General features: G+C 44.7%; 1 protein-coding gene across 1 annotated transcript in view; it reads left to right on the top strand.

Annotated features, from left to right (window-relative positions):
- Positions 1-1,252: 1,252 nt before the first annotated feature.
- The window catches only part of T265_02193 (hypothetical protein), a gene marked incomplete at both ends in the record, with an annotated part of 73,156 nt that continues 57,791 nt past the window's right edge, over positions 1,253-16,617 (top strand). Inside the window, 4 exons of the mRNA XM_009166381.1 lie at positions 1,253-1,287; positions 1,947-2,346; positions 6,721-7,123; positions 13,647-13,981. Of these exons, the coding sequence (XP_009164645.1) occupies positions 1,253-1,287; positions 1,947-2,346; positions 6,721-7,123; positions 13,647-13,981 (1,173 nt within the window). The remainder of the gene's footprint in view (positions 1,288-1,946; positions 2,347-6,720; positions 7,124-13,646; positions 13,982-16,617) is intronic.

Raw genomic sequence — 16,617 nt, forward strand, 5'->3', positions numbered from 1 at the left:
GACACGATAAACACATCTCGACCAACTCCTTCCTTGCGAGACTCCTCTACAGCCCTTGCCAGACGAACCGCGCAGTGTCGACTATCGACAGGTATCTAGTCAAGCAAGGATACTTCCGCCGGGTAGCTTGGGACGATACTAACCCATGCACATCCTGATGCCTCTGGATCACCAGAGGCGCGTAGCCGGAAGGGAGTGGAAAGATGGGGCGGTTAGCTCAACCACTGAGCTTGCATCGTGAGTTCTTGTTTCTCATACACAGCATACATCAATGCAAGAGCAGTTTGTTGTCCTGCTTGTTTCAGAGTGCGGATATTGAAGACTGCCAGACAGTCTGGGCGTCGAGGCTTGACGATTGGTTCCGAGATGCCTGAGAACGTCGGCGTTGGATGACGCACAGATGTTAGTTGCAAAACCGTTGCAGGACGAACAGTTTCATCCGTCCTGGCTGTTTGGCCTACAAGGCTAAAGCTATAGACGGAGTGGGGAGGGGAAACGAAAAAGCATATCAAGCAAAAAGGCGAGGTCTCAGCAGTAGCCTGTTTTCGCTTACCCGCCCTGCTGTATGCAGCGATGTTGTAACGTGGGTGGCCTGCACTGAGCCTGTCAGACTACGCGATAAGGAGAAGACAGAGACCCCGGGACACGACTGTATTGTCAGGGCAAATCATACAGAGCTTCTGCGTAGGATGACTAAATGGCCAAATATGGTCGTTCACTTGTTCGTTCTGTACAGCCAATGGCGGCGTTCCGGTCGTGAATAATTTCAGGCCCACTCCACTGGTCTTATGTTGCTAAGCCGTGTTTAGTGAGCTCCGCCGACGCATCTGCTTTCCGGACGTGTCGTACCGATTGTGACCTTGGGGATGCGTCACTCTCTGCACGTGTACTTTTTCCATGTCTTTGCGCATCCTGACAAGCGAGTAAGACGATCCGGCTGATGGCACCACGCGACGGCTGATGTGGCATAAGTGTGTGGTTATCTGTAATTGTCATGGTTGTATGTGGGCTGGGATGCCGCCAAGGTGCCTAGACTTAAAGAGGAAGATGATTAGGCTTCTAAGCCGAAAACTTTGGCTGAAAAGCCTGACCACAAGACAGCAGTCTTTGGCGGGAAATGCGGATACACCACCGTTTCTACGAAACAAGTCGCCCCCAACCTGGAGGACCAAGAGACTGTTCGTCAGACTTCTAACCATTGACCAACCTGGTATGGGAGACTGAATGTCGCACGGACGCCTATTATAGCTCAATGAGTCGTGGAGGTGCAAAATTCGTCACGCTACGGTGAGATCCCGTCTCTTCGGGACGAAAATGCTGTCACGACACAGCAGTACTCTATACACTGTTTAGGGCGTTTTCTTTGGAGCCAGATGTCTAACTGTTCATATCACTATTGTGTTCAAAACGACAGTGCTTCTCTTGGAGACGTTTGAAAACCGGGTACTGCTGTGGGTTCTGAAACTGTCTGCAGAACCGCACTCTGAACGAGACTGGATAACACCATTTTTCGGTGTTTGTGGGTGCTAGACATTCGATTCATCATTGGAGCGGACGCATCTTTCTGAGGACAGCCACGAGAAGGTGAAGAAATAGTCAATTGCGTTACAGTATGATAGTCCCTATTAATGGTAATTTGTTTGTGTTTGTGAATTATTCTTCATACTCTTCTACGTTCGTGACTGACATTACTGACCTGAGGCTGCCAGCATTATCTATATAGAAATGGAAAGTTCAGAAAAGTAAACTTTCTTAGAGCAATTGTATAACTGCTTTTAAATGATGGGTTCGAATCCTAGATTACACGATGTTTTTTTATTTTCACGAATGTCGGTATTGCGTAAAAATTTTGTGATCATCTTGTGATCTAGACAGTTTGTTTACATATCCCTCCATTGTTTCAACTCATATCTTGTCCACTCCTCTCTGCCGTAGGCTGTCTACAGCCATTTCCCAGAAGATCCCTGTTGGCAGCTGTTACCTGTCCCACTGACGCTTTCTCAGTTTGAAAATCTCCCTTTAACCAAGTCCCAATTCTTCAAATGTGCTATTGACTTTTTGGAACAACACCATGGAGTCGTTTTCACTCGCGATGGTCTCTTGAGAATGGTTCTTGGGTTCTGGCGTCCTGGCGGATTCACCTACAAATTACAGTATTTGACCAACAGTTCTGGTCATCCTCACCCGGAGCAACTTTCAACTAACCCTTCGGAACTGTCTGACAGCATTCCCTCTCTGGATGTCGATTTGAAAAATTTCGTCTTGCAAGAAACTACGAAAGACAGGCTTAATTTCTATTTTCGACTTCCGGCTTCTGGTGTATACTATTTGACCATTTATGCCCAAGTAAGTACCAATTACACATTCTTATTACATTCTGGGCGTCTGCTATTTGGGGCATGGGAACTACATAGCTCGTCTTTTTCTTATCTTTATGCAGTCTTCGGCTGCTCCGAGCTGGGCCTTAGCTACCTGGCAGCTTCTCGGCCTTCATATTCATTAGGGTTACACAACAGCTATACACCAAACAGGTTCTACAGATGAATGGTTTTAATTTAGAATCGCTGCATTCTGGTATGTGTGCCCGTTGAACATTTACGGTGGTTCTTGGATATCCAGAATTTAGCTATCGTTTTTCATTCCTTATTATCATTGCTTCTGTTCGCTTTCCACGAAGGCGTTGTATGTCCCCATAAGAGTATATCTTCTGTCTTTATACTCTGAATGAATCTGTTCTGCTGTGATTTCCCCGCTCTACACAAAGAACTGTTATAACGGGATAACAAGCCCATTATTCTCACCATTTCTACGTGTCCATTTTTAGTAAACAGTATTAATTACTGTAAACTTCCTTGTGCGTCCCACGTCTCTGAGATAATTTGCACATTTGCCTCGTCATGTACAAAATACACACATCAATTTCCTCCGTTTAATACTTCCAAACTGGCCTACTTCAGCGTTCGTACGTTTGTCAACCCAAACAAACAGCCCTGACTAGGAAATATATGTTGATATTGGTTGTTCATTGACTACCCGGCTGTGTAACCCCATTCAGCTTCTCCACTAACGTGCTCCATATTCGAACCACAACTCAATTGGGTGGTCGTTTTGGGCTGGAATCGAGAAATACGGACAACGTCGGATGCCTGCTGCAGTTATGTGGTGACAGCGGACTTTTCCTGCACAGTACTAACTTCCGAAACAAACGAAGCCGCTTGATGATATAGTTCTCGCCTTATGCGAGGCAATCTCCAACACAGATAGACCACATTGCCATAAACAGTAGGTGATGTGGGTCAATTATTGACTTACTCGCCCTGGAACATCCATGTGGATTCAGATCACGCGCTTTTTCGTCGTCGCTTCTCGTTGCACTCTTCAGGAGCGTGCAAGATCTACACACTTCAACTGGCCTTGGACCTTGGTTTGAAGCACCACCTAATGAAGTTTATTTGGGTTAACAAGTTTTTGCTGTCACTCGAAGTTACTGTCCACAACCCTGAAGGATGCTGAGCTCTCCGCTTGCGGAGCGGCACAACCAACTAGGTCTGAACACCAAGTTCGAGATAACTCAAGGGCTAAGTGCGAACCTACTGACCGGTTCGAACCCAACCCCAACATCTCGACCATACTTGTCTAGACTCGGATGACTTCGCAGTATCCCAGCCCTCTTCATTCGGACAACTAGGTCTGAACACCAAGTTCGAGATAACTCAAGGGCTAAGTGCGAACCTACTGACCGGTTCGAACCCAACCCCAACATCTCGACCATACTTGTCTAGACTCGGATGACTTCGCAGTATCCCAGCCCTCGTACTTCATTCGGACAGCATCGTAGCCAGGCACCGAAAGGGGTTACAGTTGAGCAATTATTTTATATTATCTTGGAATGGATACTGGTCAACAGTAAACTGTGTGCTACCATGGTATTGCGGTATTCCAATGCTAATGCATATTGGGATAACGAACGTTTTCTTTTCATCGTCCCCACACACGGACCGGTGGATCAAGTATGATTTCCAATCAACTTCTTGGCTTGTTATCAGGAAACCTCAGTACCGATATTTGCTATAGACCTGAATGCGCGATTCGGCCTTCTAACATTTGCTGAAGCCCAATCTGAGGGTCCCCTCATTGCCTTGATGCGAACTCGAACCGATTCCGACAGCCAGTAGCTTACCTTGTGTGCGTATCCCCATATTTTTCTTGCTAGTTCAAACTTCTGGCACCTTAAACACCTCCGTGCAAACTGACGCCTACCTTCTACACGATGCAGCTTGATCACATGGCTTTCAGTTGCTGCTGAGAAAATTTTATGGACTGGTTTGTACTGGGGCACTTGTTTGAAATCTGCTCACGCATTGTGCCAAACTATGCAAACTTTTCTGCTGAAACGAAACAAACAAACCAGTGAGAATCAATGTGACTCGGTTATCGCTGTCACTTCCTACAATGTCTTTCGAAAACGAACTCGCTGCTACACTATCAACATTAACTTTCACATCCGCCGAAAGGCATTGAGTATTAATTAAGCAGGCCATCCATGGAATCAACATTTTCGGCCTTTCTCACCGTGCATTCACCCCGTAGCTTCATTCAGCCAATAAACTTTTGGAAACCAATTCCGCTTTGCCATGGTCAAAATACGATTCGACATGCCGTAATATGCCAGAAGTCCAGCTGTGAGGCCTGGTTCAACTAACAAGCTGAAGAAAGAAGATTAACCGGAGCAAGTGGAGACATTCGTCCGTTTTGTAACACTTGCCTTTCTGTCTAGGTACGGGCGCTCTGACAGTACCCCAACCCACGTACAACCACGACACTTACAACTAATCATGTTGTAAGCATCGTGCCGTCATGCCGTCGATGATGATGATTTGTAACACCCAACGAAGCTGCTGGTGAGTCCGGCCCAGACCACTTGAGTCGCAGTCCAACTAACCGTCTACTGCACAACCGTCGTCGCAAATTATTATCTCAGTTATTCATAAATCCTCTGCTCACCGAACGAAAAGGCCGTGAATTCTTGTATTGACCCGAAACTCGCGACTCCAAACTTCAAAAAAATGCGAGAGGAACATAGGCTGGATAATTAGCAGTAAGCATGCGCGTATTTATGCGTACTCTGCCGGCTTTCTGATGAATGCCAAATAGTATAGTGGTGTACCAGAAGACCCTATGCCCCACAGAGCTCTTTTTGCCCAGGACTTTGCTGACTGTAAGCGACCGAGAGGTGACAGTGTATGACATGGCGACGAAGTATGGGAACATAACCAGTAAACGGAGTGAGCGCAACAATTGCCACCTCCCTGGCTGGGAACACCGGAACTCAACTCAGCAATGGTTAATCGCGCTGACAGAAACGGTCCGGTCGCGCAGTCAGTGGAGCTCGTGCACCAAAGCTATCACTCTCAATGCATAGCTACTCTCTTCCCTAACTAACTGAGCATGCCATCGCCCCCAATCTTGGCTATACATCCAACACCCCCGCTTTACCGTCATCGAAACCGTAGTAGCTGGAACCAATGTGCCTATGGTACACGGTTAAAACTAACAAATTGACGGGTCGATTGACTATTGAACCAAGGCAGATATCGATGAATCCTTTCACCAAACCAATCTTGTAGTCGTTCTCGCTTTACTCCAATTGTGTTCTCAGATGCTGTTTGAATATGTGCTTATATTCGGACTCCCTAGCTGAGTGGGCTTTCGCACGATTACTTCGAAAAATTCCGATGCAGTTTCATAGTTCAGTTTTCTTACACCTAGTTCGAGCGAGTTTCGTCGTGGTCCATGATGAAATGGCTTTTCAAGTACGGCGTGTACTTGGGCACGCACCAGAGATTGATCCGTGCTTCATTCGCCAAAAGTATGATTTTTGCGATCATCACATTACCGAGGTATCTTTGCCGCACAGTATTGTAGTCGATTAGTTGTCCGTGTCTACTTTTCGGATGAGCACTTTCTTATATTTTCTTTAATGAGTCCACATGACGAGCGATGTCCTTCCCACATTGAACTGTTTTTGTTACTGAGAGTTTAAATGCCGCACACATCAGGCCGTTCACTATAGGTGTCCCATAAGTTTGACAGGAAATAAATGCGCTCATAATCGGCTTCAAAAATCCGAACTGTCTTAAACCATCTTAACGTTTTGACTTTAAGACAGTGACAGTGATCTGTGTAGCTCCTTTCCTCACAAGCAATGTCTAATGTTCTTTGTTCGTTCTTAGCTACTCGAGTGAGCAACTGATTCTTTGCTTGGTAGCGAACAGAGCGTTGACCTCGAAATTAACGGGTTAGCCGTACTAACTAAATCCACATTTTCATGTACATACCTAAACCAACCAGTTTCTCTTTGATCCTGCCGGTAATTGTATCCTGTTCACGCACAGCCATGTTACTCTAGTTAGCGTTGTCGTACATAGTTGGTAGTGTCACTGAAGCCATATCATGTACAACCGTCGTTTGTTTTCATCATACTAAGTGGTCGTGGGTAGTGGTGAATCCTCCAGTTAAGAATTCTATCTTTGATTGCACTATTGTTTGTTCAGCGTCCTGGACTTGCTAGGAGACTCAGATAAGGTACAAATGTCAGAGTTTGGAACCTGACCAACTGTTCAATGAGTTTATCAGTACATCTTCCTTCTGAGTGCCCTGTCAGTCCATATTCGCAGAAAATGATCATGTTGATAATCCATTTTCTCAATTTCTCTGAAGGAACTTTCCAACCTTACGGTTGACCGAGAGAGTACCTTCCGTGCTGCCTGCGAATACAAGATAATCTGTGATAGACCGGCCGTGGATAGTCATCCGTATCCAACTTGTCACGACGCAAATTGGGGTCCTGCCTGGCCACATGTTTACTACTACGCTTTGGAACCGAGCCACACCGATGGTGTCATCAGCGTGACAGCAAAAGATGAGTGGAATCGTGGAGTCAGTGGTAGTCGAACCCCACCACCGGTATCTGTGGATATTCGTTTTGGAAAACAGCGTCCTGAGGTCAATTTGCTAGCGAAACTGCATCGTAACGGTGTACCTGATGAATTTTTAGACCAGTATCAACGGGTTACTGAAACCATGCTGGAAACAACATTCCACGTCACTCTACCAGAGCCAGGTAGGTAACCGTCGCATGCTGCTGCTTACCACGTTGATTACTTTCCTGTTCAAAATTGCCTCTGATGTGCCGTCTAGCCAAGAGACCAGTTAACAATGAGATATACAGGAGTCCACCCGATAAGCAAGTCCAATCATGCGATGGGCTCTTGGATCTGTAAATTAGCAACCTTCAAAGCGCAGCGAAATACCTGGCATTATCCTAATAGGAAGCGCCTCTTATCATTGTGTGGAATGGTCGAACCTTCTGGTCGCAATTATGCAATGCAGTGAAGTAAAGCGTAGACATTGTTGATCAGTTTGAGAATACCGCGCGAACTTCGGTGCGGTTTAAGTAAAAAAGATTGAGCTTGTGTAGAGCATTTAGTTCGCCTGGATTGTGGTGGAACCACATGATCTGGACATACTGAGGTGTGTCCCTCGACGTTTTGGTTACTGCTGTTGACCTTTAGAAGCGGTTGAGGCGTCGAACATTGAGTCTCCTTATATCAACGTTGTTATTTCACCATAATCTGACCAAAGTGGAAACATTTTATTGGTTGGGAAGGGACCTTTAACCGATCCGTGCAACCTGACCCAGGGGACATACCTAGGTAGACGAGCTCGCGACGGTTGCTGTCGGTTATATATTCGGTCATTATTGCATGTACAACACAGACACGCTCGACTTGATAGGGGTGGATTTCACAATGGACCTGTTTACCTCTAATGGTGAGGGTCCGTTTGTGACGTCTTTTTATGTTTAGATTAGAATGATGGCGTCACTTTGCCCCTACAATGTGTTTTTGTTGCCTTCGATGCATCGGTCCGATTCATGGTTTAGCTGAGTATGACCTCTAACTTTGCGGTACTCGACGAGTTCATTCCTAGCTGAGTGCTTATCATTCGGATTCGTGTAGTAGAGCTGTCATGGCACCCGTCAGCTGAACGGCTGAGCAGTTTACGACTTTGACACATTGCTTTAGTTAGTGGGGAGTTTATTCACTGCTTATCACAACGCGCCCATCGATTATTCAAAATCAAACAGACGTCCAAAAGTGTCTCATTTGCGTGTTACAATTGAGAGGTCGAATCGAATGGAGCGCTTGTTTGGAGTGTTCCTCAGGTGAATGTGTAGCCCGGATGTGGAGGTTGTCTGAGGAATCGGTTTGTCCGACTATCAAGACATCGAAGCATTTCTTAGTGGACAACACACGTCAGCTCGATGTTAGCTGATATTGCGGAAGATAGATTTGACCTGAATTTTGCAAATTAACCTCATCAGGAGTTTTTCAATGGAATTTATGGTCATTTTCTGTTTTTTGAGGTGTTTTCCAGAGTGTTTCGGTATCTGCCTAAAAGTCACTTGAAAGGGCTACCTTAGTTGGATTTCTGGAAGGACGCAAGCAGAGCCTCCCCAACAGGCTCTCAAATACGTGACTCAGGAGTGCATTGCTCCTTATTCAATTTGCAACTGTGTCGGAAAGCCGAATCCTACTAATCCCGGTTAACTCAAATGGATACCTTCAACCTCTTGAGTTCCCTGTAGGACTCTTATTTCCATCTTTTCAGCGAAATCCAATGCGCCGCTGAGCTGCGAGCTGTGGACAGGGATTCTTGAACGTCGTTCACCTGGCCATCCAAACAGTGCGCTTTTTTCCCCTCCACCGAATTAATTTTCTCGAAGCTAGAGGAGGAAAGGTTTCTTACTGGCAAACAACTCTAACATTTTTCATCTGTCTCCCTTCAGTTTTAATTTGTTTCAGATAGGATTGGACAAGACTGATAATCTTGATCTTGAAGTCTGTCTCTTCACAACAAAGCGCTGTCTTTTATTCGCCGCTGGAACAGTCGATTAATCTAATTTCAGAGGTTCATTGTCTCTCTTAGTGATAGGAAAATATCTACTTGTTTTTTTGGCTAAATTGCACTGGGATTTTAGTGTACTCCTCTGCTAATTTTTGTTACTCCCTCATTCAGCGGCATTCTGCTCTTTCAAAATGCATTCCTTTTCTTCCCCCATGGTTGAGCTCGAAATAGCGCAATGGTTAAGGTGTGAGCGTACTGACGAGAAGGGTTGAACCAAACTTCAGTATATCGATTGTTTGTGTCTAGACGTGGACAACTTGGATGTATCTCAGCCCTTATTCTTCCTTCGGCTGTTATAGTTACCATGCACCGGAAGAGTTGCAGCTTGACGACCTGATTCGAGCTGTTTAGAAGAGAAAGTTATTGAGAAGTCATACAGTTTTATCCGTTATTCTGATTATGCATATTCGCCTCCATGTGTACATTGGGAAGCAGGGCTACAATTCATACTTCACTTGATTGACCTTGACCTTAGCTCCTGGTCCACAGTCCGCTCTTCAGCTGTGGCAATAACCACTCTGCTGTGTTTGCCCTTAATATACGAGGTCATGTTGATTCATTTTTTTCGGGAAAGCTCCACGGCTGTTAGCTTGCTTGGAGTTTCGTTCTAGCGCTTGTCACGTAATACGTACACTGCAATCGATCAAGCCTTAGCATGTTGTGTGGTTGATAAATGGATACAGAGAGCCTTCGTCCCTCAGACAAGCCTTAAGCCCACTGGCAAGGATACCGACTTCATGTTCAACCGATTGTTGGACAAAGAAGTGCGGCAATGCATGACAAGTAAGGACAACATCAGCGGTGTCGGAACATTTTCGTGTTTACTTTATGCTTACGATGTTTACTGTGTACCCCATTCGCGAGTTCTAATTCTCATTGCAGACCGCGTTGTAGGGGATAAGGTGGTTACTTTTCCTCCGTTATTGATCTAGAGTGACGGGTCAAACAAGTCCATCACCACGGACCCGGATTTTTCGCGTCAGAATGTTTGAGTTGCCGCGTAAAGATGCCGCGCTTGGTATGTTAGGTTCTCATTTTTCCAACAGTCGATGACACTAAAGCTTTGCACACACCCCATCCTACTAGTTCAGTCTGACAACAGTTCGGAAAATAAGTGGGGAATTTCGGTCATGTCAATGAGATGATCCTGTTTCTAGAAAATGATTCTTCTCGGCTTTTGAGCATAGGTGAACCTCACTTGCAGGAAGAAATCCTGATCGAAATTAACCTTAATCTTGCATTAACGTGCGTTACCTCACGTTGTTTTGGAGGAAGATTCCCTGCAGAGAATAGTGAGCTAGGTTGGGTTTTACGTTTCAAACAAGGATTCTTTTTTAATACATAAACCAAAGCGGCCAATTGAATGATACATCAAATAATAATGGGGAGAACTCCCAAGAGACTAAATAAAATCCTACAAAGTCGTCCTATCCTTTTTATCGTGAACACATTTGGGACGCCGTTTTGCCACCGTATTCTAAATCATATATGTATTGCTCTTTCTTGGCTCAATGGTCATCCTTTTTATCTTCATCCGGTGGCTCATTGATTTAGGCGCGAATTCACTGGCCGGAATTTCCGTCGTTCAAATCCAGCCTCTGCATCTCAGCTGCTTCTGTGTGAGTTTGGGTAACCTGGAAATATCTCAGCCCTCGTGTTTCCTTCGGGTGGTATGGCAGCTAGGTAACGGGCGTTACAACTGAACTATTATTATCGGATTTCCTAAACTTTGCGCATACTTTGTCAGAGAGGAACTGAGTATTAACATTCACACGTCTTAACGGGTTGATTGTCCCTTTGCTATTATGATTCCAATCAAATATTTCTATTTCGTACCTCTATTCACCGCTTTGTTTTCTAGATACTACTTTTGTATCTCTCGGACTTCGGAACTGTCTGCAATTTTTAGTTTTTCCACTAGCATACGTCCTTTCACGTCATTACGTCTGTTCTTCATATTATATGCGAAAGCGTAACCACAGATAAACGAACTACCTGATGTCAGCGTCCTTGTGTGAACTGTTTTGACTCAACTTGGATCGTTGAAATTGATCCGATGAGAAACATGACCAAGTGCAACGTTCTCTTTCTCCTAATCAGCCTATTAGCAGTAAATATGGGTGAGTTATTCGGCCAGTGAATCTTTTTAAGCGAGTTGGGTGGACGGAAATAAAGTCAAACGGATTTGAAGCTGCGGTCAGCCTGATTAACTTGGGGGTGATATCAGTGGGACTGCTCAGCTCCCTATATATTGAATGTCAATGTTCTCTTCAAGTATTGTTCGTTACCTCGTGAAAAATACGGCTTGAGATTCTTGATGTATCTAAAAACTCACCTGAACACCCCGGTTACTGCGGTGTTTCCTAACGGGCTCTGCAGACCAATTCTCAACGCAAATGAGCCCTGCTGTACCCCATTCGTTCTGGTCCATTTCTGATCAGGCGTGCTCTTCTTTGTTCTCTCTCACCGCGTTTGTTCAACATATTCAGCGAGTATCATTTTTTCTTGCATAAACCCTCTTAATCGCATTCAAAGATACGGAAAGATTTATTTTGGGGCACCCTGTAGTGCATTTAAAAGGAGAAGTTGGTTAGTGTTTGTAATTTCGACCGGACAGAGCGCTGACTTAGACTAAGTGGATCTATCCTAAGTAGCATAACCAACTTCTAGACCCCTTATTCTATGGTACTATGGACAAACAATTAGCCGGATTAAGTACAGGGAATCTGAGTCCTTCGCTTTTCCGGGGTCAAAGATAACAGTCAAATGATCCGCCAATTCGCCTCTGTGGCCTCGAGTCATTACAAGTCACGACTCAGTGGGGTCTGAACTTACGGCAGCGAAGCTTCGGTGTTGAACACCAATATCATGCCGTCGATGATGATGATGATGATGATGAGAGATAAAGTGGGTACAAAAGCAACCACTACCAATCACGGGTGAGCTACTCTACTTATACTGGGAGCAAATCAAACTATAGCATGTGCGCGAACTCGAGAACAGATGGACAAACGAGATTTCAAGGGATTGGAACAAATTTGGCCCAGATAAAAATAGAAGCTACAGTATCTGTAGGTGAAATATCACGAAGTCGGACCATAATCTGCTTCTCCTTGAACATAGAGATCTAGGCATCACCGAGTGCACGGATGTATTCATACATGGCAAATATCAAGTATCGGTCGATGTATTTGGTGTCATTTGACTCGAGTGAACACATATTAATCTTACTCTCCCCATAAAGCGATCAGAAGGCTTGTGTAGCTACTGTCGCGATTTTCTTCATCAGCTTTAACTTACCATTGCGTGGAAAACACGAATCCCTGGTTGTTGGTCTATCGCAAGTCATTTGCCAAGCTCGTCGAACGGATCAACAGTCACTCGATCAACCACCAACGCTTTTCATTTATTAGTTTTCCATACACAGATTGGGACTTATCAAAATATTTATTGCCTACACTGACTCCCACCTGCAAACCCTTGTTCTTTTATCAGAGCGATTAGTCAACATCGGACAACTTTCACACATCCCCTCCCTAGTTTCAACGAATAATTTTTCAGACACAAAAATGTCAGTTGACATGAGGTTAAGCCTAAAGAAAACCGTGTAGCGTGACCTTCACTCAGAGACTTTAATCGCGTTGGTTACCTGCTGCGTACGCCAAAGTGCGTTGTGGATTCATGCAATCGGTAGGACTGTTGTTCAAGAATTACGGAATTGAAGATCTCACCGTAACAACTGATCCATGGCACCTGGGACCCCAGGCAGCATCTATCTACGAACGGATGTACACCGTCCTCGTCACTCTACGGCAATCCGCTTATCAAATCGAAATTCACATATAGTTACTTTTTTTCACAACCAGTTCTCTTGCTACGTATTCTCATGGTTTTAAGTCCTATTCGTGTATGTTGTAGCTTTCTTCGTTTTTCAACCTTTTTTACCTATTCCGATGGTAGTTGTAGCGACATCTACGATGACTCTTGCCAGCTGTAGCCCTCAAAGCATCCGTACTCTACCATTGCCACACGCTCGCTCCTGTCCACGTGACTGTCTGGACAGTGGATTGATGAGTCATTCACATCGGCAATCCGAAACATCCAGCCATCTGCGGAGATTCACAGTAGCCACATGGCGGTATGTGGGTGTGTGCACAAAGCCACAGGTTGCTAATTCACCTAGCCCTACGTCCTTCAGTTAGTGAATTGGGATGTGACCACTGAATAGGACTGTGGAGCATTTCAACCGGAACGCGATAGTCCACCGTGATAAAGTCACTTAGAAAATGTTGTGCTTAAAATGTGATCTTTTATGGTCACTGTTTATCGGGTTATCCTTTTCACAATAAATCCTGATTTAGGGACTGCGCTTTGGCGATGTGGACCACCCTCTTCTGTGTGCATCAGCATCTTGTCACCAGTGGTAAACTGAATTGTACTGCCTTTGATATCGGTCTGAGGTGCCTACCGACTCAATTATTTGACAAAACCTACTCTTAGACACGCATTTCAGTAATGTTCTACCCGTTGCAACAAGGACAATTTCTTCCTCTGTCCGTTTTTAAAGTACCTTGGTTCTCCATCCACTCTAAACATCACTTTTTCAGGCCCACGGCTTCGGTTACCCTGAAGTTGAGTTTCCCCGTTAATATTTCGCTACATTTTCTTACTTATAGGCGAATACGGGTTGGAGATATATGCGAACGAGCCTGCTGAGGGTGATACTTATACCCATATGTGTCAATACCTTGTGCATTACGAGGCTCCTCCAGGATGGGATCCGACTCCTCGGTTGACCGCTTCTGGTGCTGACGCTGGTCCATCTCCCGAGGCAATCAAAGCACGGGGGTCTTCGGAGGCTACTGGAGATAGGGCTTTTGGTCGTCTGGCTGCTGCTTCAAAGTGGCCTGTGGATCTTTCTTCTCCCCTGCGAGAAATGTATGACTACGAGATGCATGCACCTTCTATGGGAGTTCTACCAAGACCGTATGCCGAGTCACAATATACGGAGGTGAGTAGTAGTAGTAGTACTGAAAAGAGGAAAGGCCTTCGTTGCATGCCTTATTAGTAGTATCCGCCGTTACGGTAGTGGTGGAACTATTGGTGTGGACCCTCCAGTTATGTCTACATTTGTCCCTTATTTACCAACCGGATGTTTTTCGCATCATATGTATCGTGATTTCTGTGACGTTTGTGTCCTACCCGAGTTAGTTCGTCTAATTCGACGGCAGTCCTTTTTTATCCCTTACCCTGAATGAATTACTTGTTCCGCACAGCTTTTTGTGCACGTAACCGTTCGTTTGTTCCACTGTTTTGTATCTGATTTCACTCTCACACAAATACATCGTATTACTGTCATACCTTCATATGGGCGAGTGCTATACTAGGGGTGAAAAGAGTAACGCTTGCTAAGCGATCAAAAGGAATTCGACCTCGTATTCGAGTACTATCGAAACAAGTACGTCTGAGCACCGTATTTAAGAAGTGTGTCGAAATATTGGGTGACTTTATTAGTTGCTGGTCGGGTGCGAACTGATGATGTCTCCTCGTATGGTGACGAAACGTTTGCAAGTCAGTTGCCAAGCTCGGCGAACAGATCAACAGCCGCCTGATATTTGAGAAGTTTTTTGACGATGCTGGTCCAGTTTGCTTACCGTTTTTTTGAGGCTCAGCATCATTTGAAGCTTTGCCAAGCACAAGACCCGGTCACCGGGTCTTGCGCACCGTGTCCCGAAGCAGGTTTTTTTTCGATGTTTCCGCCTGTTAGCTTGGCGCCAAATTATCGAGTACCAGTGTGTGTTGAAAATGCTACGTGTGATTATCACAGGTTGCGCGAGAAATAAACCAAATCTGATGTGCACTCATACATCAAATTGTAGATAGGTAGGTAGATGACTAGTTGGTTGAAACCTGTCTTACTTGTTTTTGTGATAATGACGTTTATTTTAATGCTAGTTATGACGCGCACCTTCTAGGTAAGTTAAATTGGACTATTCAGGCCGTCTAATCCGGTGCGTTGTATGGGTCAGGTGGAAAGCGATCTGTTAGTCACGTTGTTCTCTCCTGCGATTACAAAACAAAGTGACAGATGCATAATAATTATTCGGACCAGCTGACTAATAGCACACCGCATATTATCTGCAGGATGTCGAAAGAAATGTTGGCGAAGTATGGTTTTTCTCGCGAGCGCACTTACTATGGATGTAAATCTTTCGTTGTGCGGTGATGGAACCCTATTTTGGGAGTGAAAAAAAGTTCGTCGGAAACTCTATTCTCTGAAGGACTACAGTTTGGCGAAACAATTATTATAGAAAAACAGCCTTCTTATAGGTTTGGTTTCGGTCATCGGCAATGCGTTAGGGATGGCCTTCCGCAATCCGTGATTCAGTCATTTCGGTTTATGATCTCGTATTCCGCCCGACAAATGCCTCATCTTATGACCGACACACAACCTCCACCACGAGCACATAGAAGATTGTACGCAAAACAGGCTACTGACATTTTCATCCTGCAGCTGGAAAATGGCAGCAGAGTTGAAACTAAGAATCAGACACAAAATGGCAGCTTTACGGGTTGAAGCAATGTAATGGGATGTATCCTCGTGTTATCTCTGCAAGAACTAATTCTCTTTGAAATGGCATATTGCTGTGAACACGCTTTTTTTAGCTGATAATGGGTTTCTGTTTGTTTTAGACACTGCATCGTTTTGGTTATAGATCGTTCAATATTTTTATGGAGATTCGATCCTGTAAGTGAAACTGCCCAGCACTTTACAGCTGTTTCGATTTTAGGGATCATCAACAGTGCCAATTTCGCAAAACTCTATTGGGTTTCGAACTCGCGACCTGTCGGCTGGTAGTCTGAACACTTGATCTTTCAAGATGGCTATTTTGCTTGTTCTAGGAGAAGTTGAGGAGAGCATATCTTCATTATCTGCTTTTTAAAACACTGCTTGATTTCTCCTCTAGCTAATTGAAAAAAACTTATTCGAACAGATTTACTGACTTGCCAAAGTCGGTTTTCCTTTGCAGAGTTTCACCTCGCCTCATGACGCTGAAATCCAAAACGTATAATGAGTTTGATGACTGATGTACCCAGAATGTCATCGTTGAAGATTGGTATCATAGTGACGAAGCAAAATGATCCAGTATAAGTTCCTTGGTTCCAATTTCCGGAACCTATGGGTTCCAGAAAGTCGAACTCCAGAATAATTTTGAAAAGTCTTGGGTAGTTGCTCGATGTGGTTTCTTAGCATCTTGAATCCACGAAGTTTCTGTTGAGTATATTGTTCACGTAGTTGTAGTTGCTTCTAGTCAGTGGGTCTCTTTTATCTCCAGTGAGCGAGAAGCGTTTTCCACCTTTTTTTCCGCATAACTGTAGCACAAGCCTCGGTGCCTAGTGGCTGCTCCCTATCACAAACGTGTAACCAATAGTCATCGTGTCTTTGGACAAAGGCGGTGACAGAATCAACAACTTCAACACAACGCGATTGTGCCACTTCAGTTTTAGTGACGCCTATTTGTTACCAAGTTAACCTATGCATTCCAATACGGTCAACAGTCCTGAACACAGTCTGTTCGGTAACAACTGGCTGCCACGTGACAAGTCTGCTTCTATGGTTGATTAGAAGAGGGTGAGCGCAAAATA

The sequence above is a fragment of the Opisthorchis viverrini genome, assembly GCF_000715545.1.
Source record: "Opisthorchis viverrini unplaced genomic scaffold opera_v5_27, whole genome shotgun sequence".
NCBI classification, from domain to species: domain Eukaryota; kingdom Metazoa; phylum Platyhelminthes; class Trematoda; order Opisthorchiida; family Opisthorchiidae; genus Opisthorchis; species Opisthorchis viverrini.